Consider the following 21,343-nt stretch of genomic DNA (forward strand, 5'->3'; position numbering starts at 1 on the left):
AGTCTTGTCCTAAAGACGCATGAAAAAACTTGCGAAAATCGTTACCAAGTTTCTGAAATTGTGGAAAATAAATCTCGTATTCTATGTAAAGTATGTGTGATAGGGCATTGCAAAAAAATTTTTTTTTTGAATTCTCAAAGGCCCCCCCTCTCATATTGTGACAAATGTCAAAGTAAGCTCAGATGCCAAATTTCACATCATTTGGACAATTCTAGACCCCCGCCCACTTCGCTTGAAATTTTTGTATTTGGTGCTATGGGAAAAAGTGGAGGAAAAATATATTAAATGCTATAACTTTTGAAGTAGCAATCCGAAAATTACAATTTATACCTCTTTTTAAAGGAAATAACGTTAGTACTGGAATGGAAATATTCCTTTTTCTATAAAAATACGGGAAAGTGGGGTACTGGGTCATTTTGACCCCAAAATCCCCTATTTTTTGAATTTTTCTGCTGCGTTGTGCAAACCATACATATTTTGCAGTTTTCTAATGTGACAAAATCTCAGAAATCGTACGGAACCTTTAAGACCTTTGGCCGAATACGAGAAGTTGGGGTTATAGGGCCTTTTGTCATTTATATTAAATTTTATCATTTTCTCGTGCATATATCTCTATTATTGTTCATTCAATTTTCATAAATTGTACTTTGTTCAACGTGGAAAATCCTAAGAAACAAAATAAAAACAGATTCGTTACCGGTAAAATTCAGAAACATCAAATTATCTGACATATAGTCTCGGTTTCACATTTTTATCATAAAATCGCACACATTAACTCCACTTAACAACAAAATTCTTATTTAATTTACTATTTATAGTGAAAAGGCGCTTAGGAATCACATGAGAAAAGTTTCATAACTGGAAAAATGGGTGAAGTTGAAGTATTAGGACATTTAATGAAAAAAATATGGTTTGTAGAGTTAATGTCAACAAAATTCATGTTTTTGAATTTTAACGCAAACGAATCTATTTTTGTTGTATTTCTAAGAATTTTCCACGTTTAACAAGGTACAATTTATTAAAATTGAATGAAGAATAATAGAGATATATGCACGAGAAAATGATAAAATTTAACATAAATGACAAAAGGCCCTATAACCCCAACTTCTCGTATTCGGACAAAGGTCTAAAAGGTTCCGTTCGATTTCTGAGATTTTTTCACATTAGAAAAACTGCAAGATATGTATGATTTGCACCACGGAGCAGAAAAATAAAAAATAGGGGATTTTGGGGCCAATATGACCCAATACCCCACAATCCCGTATTTTTCTAGGAACAGGAATATCTTCATTCCAATACTAAGGTTATTTCCTTTAAAAAGGGGTATAAATTGTAATTTTCTGATTGCTATTTCAAAAGTTATAGCATTTAATATATTTTTCCTCCACATTTTCCCATAGCACCAAGTACAAAAATTTCAAGCGAAGTGGGCGGGGGTCTAGAATTGTCCAAATGATGTGAAATTTGACATCTGAGCTTATTTTGACATTTGTCACAATATGAGAGGAGGGGCCTTTGAGAATTCAAAAAAAAAATTTTTTTGCAATGCCCTAATGTGTGATTTCAAAAAAACTAGTTCGTGCAAGCTACACCTGACGTTACATTGCAATGTTTGGTTGGGTTACTGTTGTTGTTCCCTGAACACGTTTAGTTTTTGCTTATTCTTGTTTATACACAGGTTAGTAGTATATCAATTAAAGCGATGTTCATGATTTCAGGAGCTTAGTCGCGATTTTCGTAATTTCTCATGCCGTTACTGTAATATTTCACTCATGAGTTTACTATGGGATGTTCCTGGCAGAGCAGCACGATTTATGTTCATCACTTCAGTGCTATAATCACGATAATTGTAATTTAAATTCGTGATTTGTGTTCATTATTTCAGGGTCATAGCCACGATTTTTGATGTTTTAGTCACAAGTAGTGTAATTCATGTTCATGATTTCACGATCTTACTCACGAATTTTGCAATTTATATGAAGGTTTCAAATTTGACACGTGAAGTAATGTGACTCATGTTCTTATTTAATTACCAGCATATATTTTACTCGGACTAACGTGACAATATGATTTGATTCATAAAAACGTAACTGATTCGCGGTATTCTGTTTTGTGAACTACATCACGAACACGATTTGTGGCTCCATAATATATTTTTGGTGCTCAGTGCAGTTTTCGTTTGCTGTCCAGACATCACATTGAACCTTATCAAATGAATGTTCGAGGTCCTAATAGGATTCTTACATCTGCTGCTGCATCTATTGCTAGTCGCTAGAAGCAGGACACAACTATATGATATTTCATGAAAACTCCCAAACTTTGTGAAACAGTTCACGTAGACATTTCAAGACTATGTGCAAAGTATGAAATTGAAAATGATTACGGATGTCTTCTAAATATCACAAGCACTCTAGATAAATCTAGAACCATGTACTACGAATCATGAACCAGTTTACGAATCCATGAATATTTTATGATTTTGTAAACCATTTCACAGGCACACATGGTCACACATGCTAGGATGAATCAATATATTTCACGTGTACATAAATGTTTTCCGAGTTTGTGAACTATTGCAAGAGCTCGTGCAATTTATACTAGGAATCATGAACTAGTTCACGAATACGTGAAACTTATGTCACGGTTTTGTGAACTATTTCATGAGCATGAATGATAAGTTGTGACTAATTTGCTAGAAATCATGAATCAGTTTACGTATACAGGAAAAACGCATTATAATTTTGTGAACAATTTCACGAGCACGGATATTGAATCGTGACCAATATAGTAGGAATCATGACGATGATTGAAATAATTCATGAGAAATACTCCGCGTTCCACGAAACAGATCACGAGCAAATACTAACTACTTCACAACCACGAAAACCAGATTATATTCAAGATGTAACAAATCATGAATTATTTCAGTTCGTGTAGTAGCACTCTATAGGGCCATGCATAAATGACGTAGCATTTTGGGGGGTAGGGAGGGTATACCAAATGTTGATAAAAGTCGTCAAACATTTTGAAAGGACATGTATTTAAAATAATTGAAAAACATATGTAATTTTTTTCATCGCCCGGGCGCTTTGCATGGGACGAGGGGGAGGGGGTAAGTAAATGCTACGTTATTTACGAGGGGGAGATTAGAATTTTGTGACCAAATGCTACGAGAGGGAGGGAGGGGTCAAAAATAGCCGAAAAAAAACTACGTCATTTGTGTACGGCCCCTAATTAATGTTCCAAAAGTCTTGAATAAAGTCATGAATTAATCTTTGGTTTAATGAATAATGTTCATAACGTTGTGAACTAGTTCACGTAGGTACAGAAAATCGTTTTGGCAATGGTATGGCGGAAACCGTGACTGAAGTTCACAAGACCTTTAACAACCAAAATATAATTCAACTATATAGTTTAATCATCAGATACTATGGTTGAATAATACTTTGATTGTTTTTATATAGCTTTCAAATGGTTTACAATATCGCCTTGATGTCAATGGGAAAGTTACAGGAAATGTTATGGACCTTACGAAAAACTAATTACTGTTGATGGAGAAAGGCGAATAACTTCTAAAAAGGTCGTAATAAAATTAAATAATTGGGCTGCTAAAACAAAATTTAAAATATCTCGAGAACTACTACATTTCAGACAATTTTTGTTATGAGAATTTTCGATTTAAAATGGCGTTTGGAGTCATATTCAAAAATAAAATTCTACTTTTGACTGCAAATAGTATGAATTATGAAAATTTGTTAAAAGTTGTTGTTAGGAAAACATTTTTATTTCAATCACAAATACACCGAAAAAGCTTGTTTTATGTCTGTAAAACGATAAACATTAGACTTAACAATTTATGATGGGGTAACGGGAATAACTTTTAAAAAGGACTTAATTACTTGAATTAATTGTTCTTGTTGGAGCAAAATTCCAAATATCTCGAAAACTATCGCATTTTGCAAGGTATTTGTTAAATGCATTTTAATTTAATATGATATTTAGAATTGCATTCTGTAATAAAATTACAGTTTTGTATGTCAATTAGCATGAAATTTAAAAACATGTATAAAGTTATTGTTAGAAAAACTTTTTTGGTGATAATTTCTCCATCATGAAATCACATTCAAAATATTTCTTTTCTCTTTAGGTTTTTGCTGACAAAATATAAAAAATTAAAAAAATGGGTTTTTTGCAATTTGAAATTTTATCATGAATTTTTGTTTTTGTGAAAAATGGCACAAAATTTTTTTCAGTGTATATTTTTTTCGTGCAGAAGTATTCATTCCCTGTAACTCGTTCTCAGAAAGTTTTACTGTATACAATAGTGTAATCGAACAATTTTTTTTTTAAATTATTGCACGTAGAAATATCTACGCCCTTTTAAAAAATTGCGCTTGAGTCAAAATAATCTTATTGACTGTGGAAAATGTTTTGTCTTCCATGCCGGTTAAACATGTAAAGTTTTATCGGAATCTAAGATGGTCAGTCACGATCAGGAATTCATGGCATTTTATTTACGATTTTGGGAACATTTTTTTTCTCTGTGCTATGTTGTCACTCTTGCTTGAGGGCAGAACCGTAGATTTGCAGCACAACACTCTAAAATCCGAAAAATACATTTATTCTAAAGACTGGTTTTGAGAAAAAGAGTTCCGCTTTAATCTAACTAGGATACCATAAGTGAAAGCGGAATACTTTTTTTAAACGCATTAACCCTCCGGAAATCGCGCTTATGGCCCACTGAACCAACAGCCGCTGGTGTCCTAAGACTATTTCACTAGATTTTCAGAGCAGCGTGCACTCAGTACACTAGCGCGACTGCCAGAAGGATAATCCGAAAAATGTTGAGAAATTTTTAAACCATTTGTATCTGTAGTGTTGTTAAGTTTTTTGAATATATAACGAAGAGAGTTTGTATAGAATATATTCGTAAACATCTACGAATTAGTTTCGTACAGACAATTTTCAAAAAATATGAGAATTTTTCGAACATATGATGAATTATTCGTAGTTCCATTGAAACAGTTTTATTTTTTATTACGAGTTTTTCGTAAAAACCACGAAACGACTTTCGTTGGCTTATTATGAAACAGCTTCATTAGGCAAACGAATTGTTCGCTGCTATATACGAAATTTTTATTATATTTACGAAGGCCATTTATCAAACCGTCAAAATCAAAAGAGCTTTAATCATACGTCTCCCAACCTTTGAACGGAACGGATCGTTATATTTCACAGTGGTGTTCGGTGTGTAAATTCAGTGATTCAAGGTCATCCTTTGTTCGTTCGTTAGCTACCATTCTGCTGGTGCCGGCAGTAAATCCAGTACATTGTTTTCGCTGGTGCGGAACAATCGACGTTGTTTACAGATAAGTTTTGCTTTATTTTTTTTCCTCGTTTCCTTTCTTTCCTTTTCCCTACTTTTACTCTACCTTGTAATCAAATAATAAGACACATTCCCGTTTATATAACGCTCTGCCCTCGTGCTTAAATGGCCGAGGGCGAAATACCATCTGATGTAATCATGGAAGTCCCTGATCCCCCTAATACTCGCATTGCTCCCCGTATAAAGCAGTACCCAGAAGGTTCCTCTGGGCCATGGGTGGTATATTTTCGGACCGGAGAGAAACCGGTTAATATATTAAAACTTTCTCGAGATCTGACTGCTAATTACCCGGCCGTAACTCAGATAACACGTGTTCGGGCAAACAAGATACGTGCTCTAGTGAGTGATCTCGGCCAGGCAAACGCGATTGCTTGCTGTGAGCGCTTTACGCGGGAATTTAAAGCATACGTGCCTTGTGTGGCCTGTGAAATCGATGGGGTAGTGTCCGAACCGGGCCTGAAATGCGAAGAACTGTTGGAGCACGGGGTTGGCTGCTTTAAGGACCCCTCTCTTGAACAGATTAAGATCTTAGAATGCAAACAATTGTATACCGCAAACACCGAGGGAGGTAAGACTACCTACTCTCTATCAGGCTCGATTCGGGTGACATTCGCCGGGTCCTCTCTTCCCAACTACATCCTCCTTGACAAGGTTCGCCTACCAGTTCGCCTGTTCGTACCGCGGGTCATGAACTGCAGCAATTGCAAGCAGTTGGGCCACACAGCCACATATTGTGGAAATAAGAAACGATGCGGCAAATGCGAAGGAGAGCATGAGGATGACTCTTGCGACAAAGAAACTGAAAAGTGTATTTGCTGCGGGGGCCCTTCACATGCTCTTAAATCATGTCCTGCGTACAAGCAGCGCGGGGATAAAATTAAGCGCTCCCTTAAGGAACGCTCAAGGCGTTCTTATGCAGAAATGCTAAAGAATGCTTCGCCATCTGTCCTGTCCGAAAATCCCTATGCTGGTTTGGCTAACGTTGAGCAAGAATCTGACGACCCACGAGAGGGAACATCTTTGGTTAACCCAGGGGAATCCAGGAAGAGGAGAAATCCAGCCTCCCCTACATTGCCTCGTAAGGGTGCCAAGGTGTCGTCCACTCAGAGTGCGCCATCTACAACCAATAAATCCAACGGAAGTGATGCACAAAAGCCGAAGCAATTTGCTCCAGGACTTGGAAATATTAATTCTAACAAGGAGTACCCACCACTTCCAGGGACATCCAAAACCCCAAGTGTCCCCTTTTTTCAAACAGATACTCAGTCCAGTAGCGGACTAATGAAATTTTCTGACATAGTGGACTTAATTTTCACAGCTTTCAATGTTACTGATCCTCTTAAAAGCCTTCTGATACGTTTTCTCCCTATAGTGCAAACATTTTTGAAGCAGTTGACTACTAAATGGCCCCTCCTTGCAGCGATCGTATCCTTCGATGGCTAAGTCATCGAACGAGGTCACCGATTCGATCACTGTTCTACAGTGGAACAGCAGAAGTATCCTCCCGAAAATCGATTCCTTTAAATTTTTACTAAATAGTTTAAAATGTGATGCTTTCGCATTATGTGAAACTTGGTTAACTTCCGATATAAATCTCAACTTCCACGACTTTAATATAATTCGGCTGGATCGAGAAAACCCCTATGGAGGAGTACTTTTGGGGATCAAAAAGTGCTATTCTTTCAACCGAATTAACCTCCCTTCGACACCAGGCATTGAAATTGTCGCTTGTCAAGTTCTAATCAAAGGTAAAGACCTTTGCGTTGCTTCCATCTACATTCCTCCTAGAGCCTCGGTAGGGCACCGAACGCTTTGTAATATCACGGAATCCTTACCGGCACCGCGGCTAGTTCTGGGAGACTTTAACTCGCACGGTACGGTATGGGGCTGTCTTCATGATGATAATAGATCAACATTAATCCAAGATCTTTGCGATAATTTCAACATGACCATCTTAAACACGGGAGAAATGACGCGGATTCCTACACCACCAGCACGCGCAAGCGCGTTGGATTTGTCGCTTTGCTCGACATCGCTACAGTTAGATTGCATGTGGAAGGTGATCCCTGATCCCCACGGTAGCGATCATTTGCCTATCGTGATTTCAATTGCTAACGGTTCAAGACCATCGGAAACAATCAATGTCTCGTATGACCTCACACGGAACATTGATTGGAAGAGTTACGCGACCGCGATATCCGTTAAAATCGAATCCACTCAAGAACTTCCTCCGGAGGAAGAGTACAGGTTTTTGGCTGGCTTGATTCTCGACAGTGCGAATCAAGCTCAGACTAAACCAGTACCCAGCGCGAATACCCATGGACGGTCTCCCACCCTGTGGTGGGATAAAGAGTGCTCAGAGCTGTACGCGGAAAAGTCCACTGCATATAAGGCCTTCCGGGAAGACGGGTTACCCGCTAGCTATCAACAGTACGCGTCGTTAGAAAGGCGAATGAAGAGTCTAATGAAAGCCAAAAAACGCAGTTATTGGCGCCGGTTCGTCGACGGGTTAACGAGAGAAACAGCGATGAGCACTCTTTGGGGTACGGCTCGACGTATGCGTAATCATAATAGTACCAACGAGAACGTGGAATATTCAAACCGTTGGATATTCGCTTTCGCCAAGAAGATCTGTCCGGACTCTGTCCCGGTACAGAAAACGTGCCGCGCCGCGTCTCCTCACGATACCGCGAACGAAACATCGTTTTCGATGGTGGAGTTCTCACTTGCTCTCTTATCGTGCAACAATAACGCCCCAGGGTTAGACAGAATTAAATTCAACTTGCTGAAGAATCTGCCTGACACTGCAAAAAGGCGCTTGTTGAATTTATTTAACAAGTTTCTTGAGGGTAACGTTGTCCCTTATGAATGGAGGCAAGTGAAGGTCATCGCCATCCAAAAACCAGGAAAACCAGCCTCCGACCACAACTCGTATCGGCCGATTGCAATGCTGTCCTGTATTCGGAAGTTATTCGAGAAAATGATCTTGTTTCGCCTCGACAATTGGGTTGAAGCAAATGGCTTACTGTCAGATACACAATTTGGCTTCCGCAAAGGCAAAGGGACGAACGATTGCCTTGCGTTGCTTTCTACAGAAATCCAAATGGCCTATGCTAACAAAGAGCAGATGGCATCAGTCTTCTTGGATATTAAGGGGGCTTTTGACTCAGTTTCTATCAACATTCTGTCAGAGAAGCTGCACCAGCATGGTCTTTCGCCAATTTTAAATAACTTTTTGCTAAACCTGTTGTCTGAAAAGCACATGCACTTTTCGCATGGCGATTTAACAACATCGCGATTTAGCTACATGGGTCTTCCCCAGGGCTCATGTCTAAGTCCCCTGCTCTACAATTTTTACGTGAATGACATTGACGATTGTCTTGCCAATTCATGCACGCTAAGGCAACTTGCAGACGACGGCGTGGTCTCTGTTACAGGGCCCAAAGCTGCCGACTTGCAAGGACCATTACAAAATACCTTGGACAATTTGTCTGCTTGGGCTCTTCAGCTGGGTATTGAGTTCTCCACGGAGAAAACTGAGTTGGTTGTTTTTTCTAGAAAGCGTGAGCCGGCGCAACTCCAGCTTCTATTAATGGGTGCAACGATCAACCAGGTTTTCACATTTAAATATCTCGGGGTCTGGTTCGACTCTAAAGGTACCTGGGGATGTCACATTAGGTATCTGAAACAGAAATGCCAACAAAGGATCAATTTTCTCCGAACAATAACTGGAACATGGTGGGGTGCTCACCCAGGAGACCTGATCAGGTTATACCAAACAACGATATTGTCGGTGATGGAGTACGGGTGTTTCTGTTTCCGCTCCGCTGCGAACATACACTTCATCAAACTGGAGAGAATCCAGTATCGTTGCTTGCGCATTGCCTTGGGTTGCATGCACTCGACCCATACGATGAGTCTCGAAGTGCTGGCGGGCGTTCTTCCGCTAAAAAATCGATTTTGGGAACTCTCATATCGATTGCTCATCCGATGCGACATTCTGAACCCGTTGGTAATTCAAAACTTCGAGAGGCTCGTCGAGCTTAATTCTCAAACCCGTTTTATGTCCTTGTACTTCGACTACATGGCACAGAGCATCAATCCTTCTTCGTACAATCCCAACCGTGTCCGTTTCCTAGATACTTCTGATTCTACTGTATTCTTCGACACATCCATGAAGGAAGAGATTCGTGGAATCCCGGACCATATACGCCCGCAGGTGATCCCCAATATATTTTATAATAAATTCCGAGAAGTCGACTGCGACAAAATGTTTTACACTGACGGATCAAATCTCGATGGGTCCACTGGCTTCGGTATCTTCAACAATACTATCACCGCTTCATTCAAGCTCAATGATCCCGCTTCAGTTTACGTCGCAGAGTTAGCTGCAATTCAGTACACCCTTGGGATCATCGACACTCTGCCCACAGATCACTACTTTATCGTTTCGGACAGCCTCAGCTCTATCGAGGCTCTTCGTGCGGTGAAGCCAAAAAAGCAACTCCCGTATTTTCTGGGGATGATACAGGAGTCCTTGTGTACGTTATCTGAAAAATCTTATCAGATTACCTTTGTTTGGGTTCCCTCTCATTGTTCTATCCCGGGCAATGAAAAGGCCGACTCATTAGCAAAGGCGGGCGCATTAAATGGTGACATATACGAAAGACCAATCTGCTTCAACGAATTTTTTAGTATTTGTCGTCAGAGGACGCTCAACAGTTGGCAAACCTCGTGGAGCAACGGGGAACTTGGACGATGGCTACATTCGATTATCCCAAAGGTATCAACGAAGCCTTGGTTCGGGGCGATGGATGTGGGTCGGGATTTTATTCGCGTAATGTCCCGACTTATGTCCAATCACTACACCATGGATGCGCATTTGCGGCGTATTGGGCTTGCGGAGAGTAGTCTGTGCGCTTGTGACGAGGGCTATCACGACATCGAACACGTTGTCTGGGTATGCGCCGGGTATTGTGACGCCAGGTCTCAGTTAAAGGAATCCCTTCGGGCCCGAGGTAGACCACCCAATGTCCCAGTCCGAGATATGCTGGCAACTCGTGATTTCCCCTATATGTCCCTTATTTATACCTTCATAAAAACGATAAATATCCCAATTTAGCCCCTCTCTTTTATTTCTCGTTTTTAGAGTTTCCTCCTGCCTTGTGGAACCGATCAGCTCCAGAGTGCCAATATGTAACCGCCGTCGCCCTTACCACTACTCCTGCATAGAAGGAAACTGAAGCGAGAGCGACTCGAGTTCCGATGAGTTTTGAAGGATTCCCCGCGTGTCCGAAGAATACCATCCGCCAATCCGGTACTCGACGACTTACTAGACTGAGGCGCAAATTTGTTTCGCTGATCCCCCTTCCCCCCCCCCCCCCCCCCCCCGTTCGAGCGAAAGTTGCAAGTTTTGCTCTTCTTTCCCTGTCTCTCCCCTGTCCTTGATACAACTGCTGCTACACTGATGCGGAAATAAGCCACCCTCTGAATATCTTGACCAAGCATAAGTTTTAGTTAAAAAATTCAAATTAGTATTCTGTATTCCTAGTTTTAAGATAGCTATAATTTTTACTCTTTATTGAAACTCTTGTCCTCCATCTTGTAAATAGAATTGAATCCCTAGTTTTAAGATTTCTGTGAAGTTTCTCATAAATATTTGTTCCCCCTTTTGTGTACTAAACTATATTGTTAGTTTTAAGATAACCGTAAAATATTTCGTAAAATACTATTACTCCCCCTCTTGTATATCAAAGTGAATCCCTTGTTTTAAATTTTTTCATAAAAAAATCTTTTGGCCCTCTCTTGTATATTGAATCTTATTTCTAGTCTTAAGATAGCTGTAAACTTTTTTTTTTCCTTTGTAAAAAAAATATTTCAACATTGTAACCTCCTAGTTTTAAGATATCCAAAATGTAAAAACATAAGTATTTGGCACCGCCAAGCTAACGCATTTGTGCCTATCAAATAAACGAAATGAATAAAAAAAAAAAAGAGCTTTAATAGAGGTAGAATATGCAGTCCTTGTTCCTATACGTCAAATAATTGTTGATCATCACGATGGTCTCGGTCTGACTGTTTAGTAACCGTTTCCGTGTCTGCCGGTTTAAGGAAGAACCTCCTGAACCTCTTTCACTTCCAGCTTATCCAGAATCCGGAGCAGTAAGGATTCAGTCGGATTCGGTTGTGCCATCGCGATGCCATGCTCGTTGGTTTTGCATGAATAAGTTAGAGTTTTTCTCTGCCGCAGCAATGCCAAAATAAAATGCTGTTAAATACGAAAACTTCTCATAGATGAACGAAATGAATTCGTGCGACCAACGAAATCGTTCGTAATATACACAAACATTTATTAAAATAAACATTCGTGCATTGTACACTAAATAAGTAAAATTTACGAAAACTTTCGTTCATCTAGCAGCCATTTCTTCACACCACAATAAAATCGAATTTGCTAGATCGATCGTTTTAGTTAAAAAACCGTTGTTGTCAAACGTCGATCACAAAAAATCGAATGAAAAAAATATGGTTATAAATGCCAAAACTATTCTAGGATGAACGAAAGCATACAGAAATGCCTTTCGATCGTCTGAGCGAAGTGGTCGGAAAAGCTGCTATAGGGGAATACTCGGCTGTCGCGGATGCTCGAAGATGTAGTACTCAACTGTCTTGTTGACACATACTTTCCAGGCTGTACGGAGCCATCACCGACGACTGCCCCTGAGTTCGTTTCAGGTAATTCTGATTCTTGGGCATTTGTTCGTAGAATTGTGACAACCGAATCGTTTGTGTGGCGGGAAGTAATTGTGAAATTCATTCCAAACCTACAAGGAGGCAGAGAGCTTTGTACCTCAGTCTGACCTTCTTCTTCCTCAAACCCGTGGAGCGTTTAATCGACACTACATTCGGGATGTTAGCTAGGGTGCGCTCCAGCTACATGTAATGCAAGAAGCATACAAGTGGGAGAAATTTACTTTCACCCAGCCAGGCATGGGAAAAACCATTCCACGAAACGATCAATTTGAAATCATTCACCAACGTGCTCTTACTGTGAAAACCGATCTCGGCAACCCTTCTTGTGCAGAGTTACGCGTTCATACGAAATAACTTCTTAAAACGATTCCGTGCATATCACAATGTCAATTTCAAGTGGATTGAAGTGCAATCTACTTCTCAACATTGATTATAGTGTACATTTGCACTATAAAGTTGACCTAACCCAACCAGAGAATACAATGTCACATTCATTTGTGAACTAAAAGTTGATTCACTTGTGAATGTTTACAGTACAATCTTCCGATTCAATCCGCGAATGAAGAACACGATCTTCTTCATTCAACATAGTACGTATCATTCTTTTACCTGGCTCACATCTTCGGAAGTTCATCTCTACCTACGTTTAGTTGTGTTCTTTTGGAGAGTTTTAGTCGGATCGTGAATGAACGACTGGCTGCTGTCAAAGCAATGAACGGATTCGCCAAGAATCATGCGAATGAATGATAATTCCCATCCCTGCACCCAGCTACAGAATGTTATCTACAACATTGAAAAAGGTGTACTATACCTGTACTATACCAATACCTACCATACCCCAAACATAATATTAATCGAACCCAACCTACGACGCTACATCGCATCTCAAACCGATAGTTTCCCACGACCTTAAAATTTTACATCGAGCATGACAAAATCATGCCACACAAAATTACTGACAAAGCTAAAATAAATTAAACCCTCAGACTATGCATTTCAAGTGTAACTTAGCCCTATTGACATAAAAACCCACTTCGTAAAAAGACAACATGTACAGTACCAAACAACTATGTTTTTCACAGCCAGTAATAATCAACCAAACACATTTCTAAAACAGACCTGCATCTTTAACACTTCGTAAACAGACCCACATCCAAACCGGAAAACTGATCTACATACAAGCCATAGAAACAAACTTACCCACGTTTCTAGCACACAATATATCAACACAAACTTGAGCCCAAAAACAAGAACAAAACCTCAAACCATTGACCGTAATAAACCATGCCTTCTGCAAGCAAAGCCACATGCCAGCGAATGTCAACAAACATAGCATTGACACACATAGAGACAGCACAGCTCAAAATGCCGAAGTAAAGAAAAGAGAGAAAATAATCCGATCGCGAGAGAACTGACTATTCGACTTAGCCCCTCCCGTTTGATAAACAAATACGCACACTGGCGAAACAGCCATAGAAGTAACTTTAGACGTAAGAAACAATCATGGTGAGCTTTCGAAGCCCCTCCCGCTAGAATTAAGTTAACTATCTGATAGGAAAATTAGCTTTAAGGTTTACATGTATTAGTTAGTATAAGTAGATTAAGTTGATGAAATAAACGGACAGTTGCTTTTATAACTAAAAAGAACCACATTCATTTATATGGTAATCACAACATTGTAACCGGCTTTTATATGGCGACGTGATATCAAGTGTTTATAATGTGTTTATAAAGGCCTTTTCGCAAAAGCCATCAAGCGTAGGAGAGTTTCTTGATATTGAAGGTGCTTTTGACTATGCATCTTTCAATTCGATTTTGGAAGCAGCACGAAGTCATGGACACACCTTCAGATATCACAAACACTATACACACCACGCTTAGCAACCGACATTTGTGCTCATCGTTAAGACAAGTAGAGATAAGAAACCTGAGTGTCTGCAGATGTCCTCAAGGTGGTGTGCTGTTACCTTGTCGCCGATGGCTTGTTGAGGAAACTTAATGAGCTGGGGTTTCCAACAAAAGGTTTCACCGATGATTATCACATAGGGGACCGCGGGGCAAGTCCGACACCTTAAGCGCAATAATTTTCCTAAAATTTCACAAAGCTCCTAAAATTGTATATTCTGTGCATAATCCTTGTTCAGGTTCAGGTGTTAACAAAATATAATTTTTTCAGCGTTTCAAAAAATTGAATTCATTAAAAATATTGGTTGCCAAAAAATGGAGAAAAATGACATTTTAAAAACGCTGCGGGTAAGACCGACACTCCAAAGGGGCAAGAGCGACCCCCTTTGGAACTTGTCCAATTTTTTCCATTAAAAATGTATTGTGTATGTGTGATAAAGTGCAATTATGTGTTTATGAGTATGTGTGATGCAAACGCATGCTTTCTGTAGTTTCATCGCGTAGCAAGAGGAAGAACATTCGAATGCGTGGTGTTATGAATAAATAATGTTTAACGCATGGTTTATAGTATGGTACGGGTTTTCTCAAGTAATTCTTTCTAGCTTTATTACCACTTGTATAGCCATTATAACAAAGAAGAGCTGTTCTGCAAGCAGATTATATACGCTGTTACTAGAACTCATTCACTTAAAAGTGACGCACGCTTCGTAGTAAGCTATCCGGTTCGTGTTGTGATTTTTCGGAACACTGTTGATCAATAATCCGACGGTCAATGAAAATTTTTCATCAATGTCGTTTTAAAATCTCATATTTGATTATACTATTCATTTCTTTTTGTAATATAACTATGAATCACGTTCAATTTAATTCTTAATTTTTTTTTATTGGCTTGAGATAATATGCAAAAAAGGCAAAAAACATACTTTCCGTGTATTTCAATTATTAACATGACGTAATTATAGTATAATCGAACACAACAAATATACCGAGTCGTTTGTATGGAATGAAAATCGAACCCAATCATCTAAACACCGTGTCGGTCTTACTCCACACAAAAACTGTCGGTCTTACCCCAACAGCGCACATTTTTGTTAAATGCTCAATTAACAGTATTGAAATACTCAAACTTATCTTCAACGATATGGAGAGTAGAATAGAATGTGTGACACAAAAACTGGTTATTTTCAAAGCTTTCGTGTTATTAAAACCTTAAAATGTATCAACTAAAAATAACATCCAAAAGCGCATCAACTTTGCTTTCGCTTGTTTTGTTTATTTCGTTGACGTTTAATGAATCCATATGGCATCGATGTGTATCGAAATGCCTAAAATAATCGTACTAATAATATTCTGTCATTATTGCATGATTTAAAATTTGATATCTCGGAAAAGTCGTGGGGTGTCGGGCTTACCCAGGGTGTCGGGCTTACCCCCAGTTCCCCTAATGATCATCGGTATTTACACACGTTTTATTTTGATGCAACAAGCTTTATTTGTTGTTGAGCAATGGTGTCTTCATGTTGGACTATCAGTGGATCCAAATAGAACATCATTATTGTGCTTCCGCACAACGAAGGATTACAACCGGAGCTCGTCCGTCGCAGTTCTTTAACTCTGAAATTATTGTCGCAGATCAAGTTAAGTACGTTGGGGTAATTCTTGACTCAAAACTAAATTGGATAGCCCACATTTCAGAATCAAGAAAGCTTGCATAGCTTTCGTCTAATGTATACAGTCTTACAGCAAATCTTAGAGATTCAAACCCAAGTACATTCAGTGGATCTACACAGCAATTGTTAGACCAACACTGACATACTGTTGCCTTGTTTCGTGGCAGAAGGGAGAAGTCACAATTCATTAAAAGTAAACCATATTCAGATAATGGTATAGAAAGCGATGACTGGTGCGTTCCCGAGAACATCTACTATTGCTCTAGAAGTGCTCTTGAACATAAAACCACTATATGTGTTTCAAGAAGCACTTTCTTGTGCATACCACCTTATGGTTACTGGGCTCTGAAAAAGTAATCCAATAGATCGTGCCACTAGCTACACAAGATTGTCGCCCAAAGGGTTACTTGGGATGAGTATACTATACTTGCTCCCAGTGACGTTACACTCACATGTAGTATTCCTTTTAAAACCTTCAATGTGAGAATTCTTCCTGGCAAGGAATGACTCTCTGGTTGAATGGAACCACAACTTGAAGAATGCTTAGTTTGTTATACTGACAGTTGTTTGTTGGAGGGCCGAGCCGGTACTTGTGTCTATTGTCGTGAAATGAGATTAAACCAATCTCATTCGCTTGGTAGATACTGTACCGTATTCCAAGCGAAAATCTTTGCGATTCTATGTGGCTTGTAGTAGGCATTGCAATATGAAATTTGCGGTAAAAGAATTTATTTTTGCTTTGACAGTCGGTCTGCCCTGAAAGTACTTAGTTCGGCAGATTCGAGATCGGAATTAGTAATCGCATGTCGAACTCAAATCGATGAACTTAGCATTTCAGATGCTATCCACCTTCTATGGGTACCCGGTCACTCCGGTATTACTGGAAATGAATGGGCGCACGAATTAGCTAGAGCTGGCGTTGCGACTGACTTCGTTTGTGCAGAATAAGTTCTACCACTTTCGATAAGTTGGATAAGCACACGATTCGCTCTTGGACTGCATCCGAACATGCCAACCATTGGCGTAGCTTGCTAACTTGCGTTCAAACAAAGACTTTTCTGCCGGATGTGAGTCCGAAAATGTCAAAGAATTGGTTGCATTTTTTCATGTACAAATGCCATATTTTAATCAGGGCATTGACTGGTCATAGCAAAATCAATTATCACTTGGCTACTACTCAGCGTCCTGAGTATTATTCGTGTGATCCTTGTGAATCCAATTACGGAACTTCATATCATGTGAAATGTAACTTCTTTGTAGTAATGCAATTGCGTAACCGGATTTTTGGTTCTCCATGCATAGATGAAACTATGTACAGTGAGGTAAAACTCAAGAATATGCTACTGTTCCTAAACCAATGGGGTAAAGAGCTATAGTCGTCGTATTTGAATGACAATATCTGTTCGGGGGTGTAGTCGTTCTGTTATATCAATATTCCTTCGAGGGTGTTGATATTTTCGCTTATCGAGAAGTGTCTTTTATTCCTTGGGGAATGAATGTGTGTTTTTCCTTTATCGCTAACCTTATCACAGCCCCAATGCTTCCCATCAGGAAATGATGACGAGACAAATTTCGGCAAGGTACAAATCTTCGATTAATGTGGGGAACATAGTTTGTTAGTAGAATTTTTATATTCTTCGACAGTTTGAAAGCGATCGGTTGAATGGGTGAATTTTGACGTGCCTAATCTTGTGATGTAATCTGATTCCGTGCATCCTTTAGTCGATTATCAGATTAAGAATTTTCTTTAACTTTTACTATCGGGGATGCTGTCGTGAGAAGTACGAAATGTGTAATTCCAAGCATTAAAAGGAGCAGTAAATATATTTACAGCTCGAGCCTCGTCAAACGGACTACGAAAAGTTTCCCACGAGGTGGAAATTGGTTCAATACTCACTGCTCTATTATAAATTTCATTTATTCAGTACGGAATATAGATTGATGATATCTGTACAGTAGACAATCATATGAAAATACATAGTATTTTCAGATAATTAGAGCGCTATTATCACCAGACGTGTTACGTCGGGTTCATAAATATACATAGTTATGGATATAAATCACGTCTTCTTCGCGATTAAATCCATTTAATGAACTCGCGTCGTTTTAAAGCGTTGCGGTCAGTGATTTCACGAAATTACAAAGAGTAAGAAAGGAAATAATTAGGTTGCAATTTTCAATCGAATATTAAATAATGGACCAATATATGAAACTACTTAATGGAATATTGGATAATAGGCACATACGATCACTACAATTAAATCTATTTTTAATTGATCGGTAATTTTTATATCAATCGAACAGTCTAATAAATCGGGAACTAATCAGACTACTCACGTTAATGCCTTCAAACGAGTCCGGTAGTAAACACACATTCGAAAAGCGAGACACACCTAACGTGTCATGTGGTACAAAAATAACCTCGCTTAGTTATTATTGTAGGATATGCTGGCAAAGGTGTAGTGCTAGTTCGAGTCGGGGGTTTTAGAAGCAACAAAAGCACAAAGCCATGCGTTTCACTCGTTGTTTTTTTGCACCGATATTCCAGAATCTCGGGGAAATACGAATTCACCAACACCCAGACGTGTTTATTTTGACGCAGGCTGTGATTCGAAAAAAAAAAAATTGACGCTTAGGCTGCATAAATTACTGCGCAGTACTGGCGGACACCCTTTAATAGTTCCGTAAACGTGAATTCATACAATTCGATCCACCCGGTGAGTTTGCAATTATAAGAGACTTCAAAAAACGAGAGATGATCTTCTTGCAAAAATCTTAGCAACTAAATGCTCTGGTTGAACCGCGCGAAGCCACCCAAAACCACACAAATGCTCTTTCCGCTTCGGTGACTGAGCGCAATCAGAGAGTGCCAAATGTAGTAAAACAGCTCAAGCATATCCTTCTTGCGCTGAGCACTGGTGGTTAGTGCTGTCTAGGTCATTGCTACGAAACATTTGGCGTAGAGATCAGTCAGTAACAACTGGTTTGCACGATGACCCACAAAACTCAGTACTTCAACCACCCGGACGGTCAGTACGTACCGGCAACGAAGGATTTAATAGAAATAAGCAACAGTTCTCATAAATTGCTCGACATTTTACTACGAGTGACCAAAGTGATTCTATTATTCGTGCCAACATTGATTCTGGAAGTGATCACATTCTTAGTGGGAACGAAGAAAAAGTCCATCAAGGGACAGATCGCACTGGTGACGGGTGGTGGGAACGGATTGGGAAGATCTCTGTGCTTACGACTGGCCAAGGAAGGATGTCACGTCGCTGTTGCAGATATCGATGTGATTAGCGCTGAACGAACGGCTCTTGAAATACGCGGATTAGGTGTAAAAGCAGAAGCGTTCAAGGTTGATGTTGGCGAGCAACAATCAGTTGAGCAGCTGAAGGTCAATGTCGAAAGCAAGCTAGGTCCAGTGGATATTTTAATCAACAATGCAGGCTTGCTGGCGATGCTTTCGCTCTCGGAGGGCACACCGGAGGATGTGCAACGCATTATCGATGTCAATCTGACCTCTCATTTCTGGGTAATAAAAAAATTGAAACAAGTCTGTTTCGATTAGATTAATTCTACTCGATCGTTGTGGTTGCAGACAATCAGAGCTTTCAAAGATGGAATGATGGAGCGTCGGCGTGGCCATATAGTGGCAGTGTCATCCACTTTCGGTAATTACACAAATTAAAAAATTTCAACTTGGACCAAGGCAGTATGTTTTTCCCTTCTGATCAACGCAGTTTTACCCTATCACATAGCTCAATAAAATTATAATTTCAATCACAAGGTATCGTACCCTTCGGTCGCACTGTGTGCTACAGTGCGACGAAGTTTGGAGTTCGCGGTCTAATGGAAGGCTTGAATGAGGAGTTTTTCATGAACGGCTACGGAGACGATATTTTCGCGACCTGTGTCTATCCGTGCTTCGTCGCAACTAGAAAAGAATTTCTGTTGTACCTCCAGCAGTACGGGTTTGTGAATGGAAACAATTGGTCGGTTTCGTATTAAATTAAAGGGAAACGCATTGATTTAATTTCAGCTGCCGAGTGCCGATCCAAACACCCGAGGATGTGGCTAACCTGGCAATTGATGGACTACTGAGAAATCGGTGCGAAGTAATTGCTTCTCCTTGGTATATGCAGATAATATTGAAACTGTATTCGTAAGTGTTGTCTTACGTCAAATGCTGGTCAACGATATGTTCATCGCACTTTTCTTACTTCTCCTAGACTAATGCCGAATAGCGTGAATCGATTAGTTATGGGTGTTTTTGTCGATAACATACCACAGTTGACCGACAGGAACTGAACTGCTATTAAGCAGTTTCAATAGTCATGCCAAAACAACAACGACATCACTGATATCTTTGAATTATAATAAAAATATAATAAATGAGAGCATGTGATATATTTTATTATTAATTTAACAAAGTTCTTAGTTCAAATTTAACAACTTACTGGAACTAGATTTCAATTTCTGATTTCTCTCAGAATAACATCAATACATAAACATTAAAGAACACAAAATTTAAAGCCAATTGATACTAATCAATCACAATTTTATCTAAGCTGCTAGCCAATAAACGTCAATGAGTTATCATTTTCATCCGTTTACACCTATGTTTGCACGGTTTGCAATATATTAAATATTCTAACTAGCCGCCAGCCGTGATTGCATTGCATTCAAACGTGTTTACACATTGCTCACCCTTCGTCACGCCCCATCAACACCTGAGCAGCTCCGGTAAGGCCATTTGTATAAATGATCATCATCTTTATTTAATACATTCTTTAACCGTCTATGTCTACTATTATAAATTTTCGTAAAACGTACAGCCTCGCGCCATAGCCGCTTCGATTAGACCGGCAAAGCCATTTACCACTGAGGCCATGAGGATAGGAAATTGCATATCCGGTATCGATTGCAAAGTAGACCCAATACGACCTCACGATGCATGCGAAGGTCGCCGATAGGTGTGATGTGCATGCCGTAATTGCACCGAAAAAAACAACGTAGTTTTCTACTTTGAACGAAACAACGACCTGTATGCGTGATATTGTTTGCGCAATCATACAATTGAGGTTCATGTATCATCTATGCATATAATAGCTTGTTTTTCTACGCATGCATGTAAGGCTTGTTCTAAGCGCCACTCAAGTACGACAAGCCTGAGAAGGACATTGACCCGTCCCTGGAGAAATATGGTTCCGGACAACTTTATTAGCACCTGTAGTGCAGAGTACTTGAGGCCATTGTTACGGAAAATGGAAACGCGATCATGATTAACGAGAGGGATTCCATGAGAAAGTGGTCAACCATAAAATATGGCCATCATCGATTCGAGCTTCATTTTGCAGTTGTGTTCGGTTTATGATTCTCCCTGATTTCATCTGGAAATTAGAACAATGTTTTACATGCAGTATTACAAAATAAATATTATCTGATTGCCGGGTTTTACACAGGAAAACTATCTGGGAGTTGCAGGGAATGAAAACTACTGAGCGAAAAAAATACACTGGAAAAAACACAGTTTTCACAAAAAAAAAAACAAAATTTTATGTAAGGAAATAAATTGAAAAAATAACATATTTTTAAATTTGAATTGAATCTTTTGTCAATAAAA

At 39.3% G+C, this 21,343-nt stretch overlaps 2 protein-coding genes across 5 annotated transcripts in view; one reads left to right on the forward strand and one right to left on the reverse strand.

Annotated features, from left to right (window-relative positions):
* Positions 1 to 21,343, reverse strand: part of LOC131691972 (pikachurin) — a 788,885-nt gene that overhangs the window by 288,951 nt on the left and 478,591 nt on the right. The gene's annotated exons all lie outside the window — the stretch shown is intronic.
* LOC131691982 (uncharacterized oxidoreductase YoxD-like) lies at positions 18,410 to 20,072 on the forward strand. The gene is made up of 5 exons (XM_058978799.1): positions 18,410 to 19,252; positions 19,319 to 19,391; positions 19,508 to 19,691; positions 19,760 to 19,882; positions 19,950 to 20,072. Exons 1-5 carry the CDS (start codon positions 18,707 to 18,709, stop codon positions 20,026 to 20,028), a joined length of 1,005 nt encoding a protein of 334 aa, XP_058834782.1. The 5' UTR covers positions 18,410 to 18,706; the 3' UTR covers positions 20,029 to 20,072.

The sequence above is a fragment of the Topomyia yanbarensis genome, chromosome 3 (genome assembly GCF_030247195.1).
Source record: "Topomyia yanbarensis strain Yona2022 chromosome 3, ASM3024719v1, whole genome shotgun sequence".
NCBI lineage: Eukaryota > Metazoa > Arthropoda > Insecta > Diptera > Culicidae > Topomyia > Topomyia yanbarensis.

Bases quoted from the DNA above. Each gene is read 5' to 3' on its own strand.
- LOC131691982 (XM_058978799.1), top strand. From the start codon at position 18,707: ATGACCCACAAAACTCAGTACTTCAACCACCCGGACGGTCAGTACGTA. The intron at 19,253-19,318 runs GTAATAAAAAAA...TTGTGGTTGCAG, and splicing joins ATCTGACCTCTCATTTCTGG to ACAATCAGAGCTTTCAAAGA. The intron at 19,692-19,759 runs GTTTGTGAATGG...ATTTAATTTCAG, and splicing joins TTGTACCTCCAGCAGTACGG to CTGCCGAGTGCCGATCCAAA.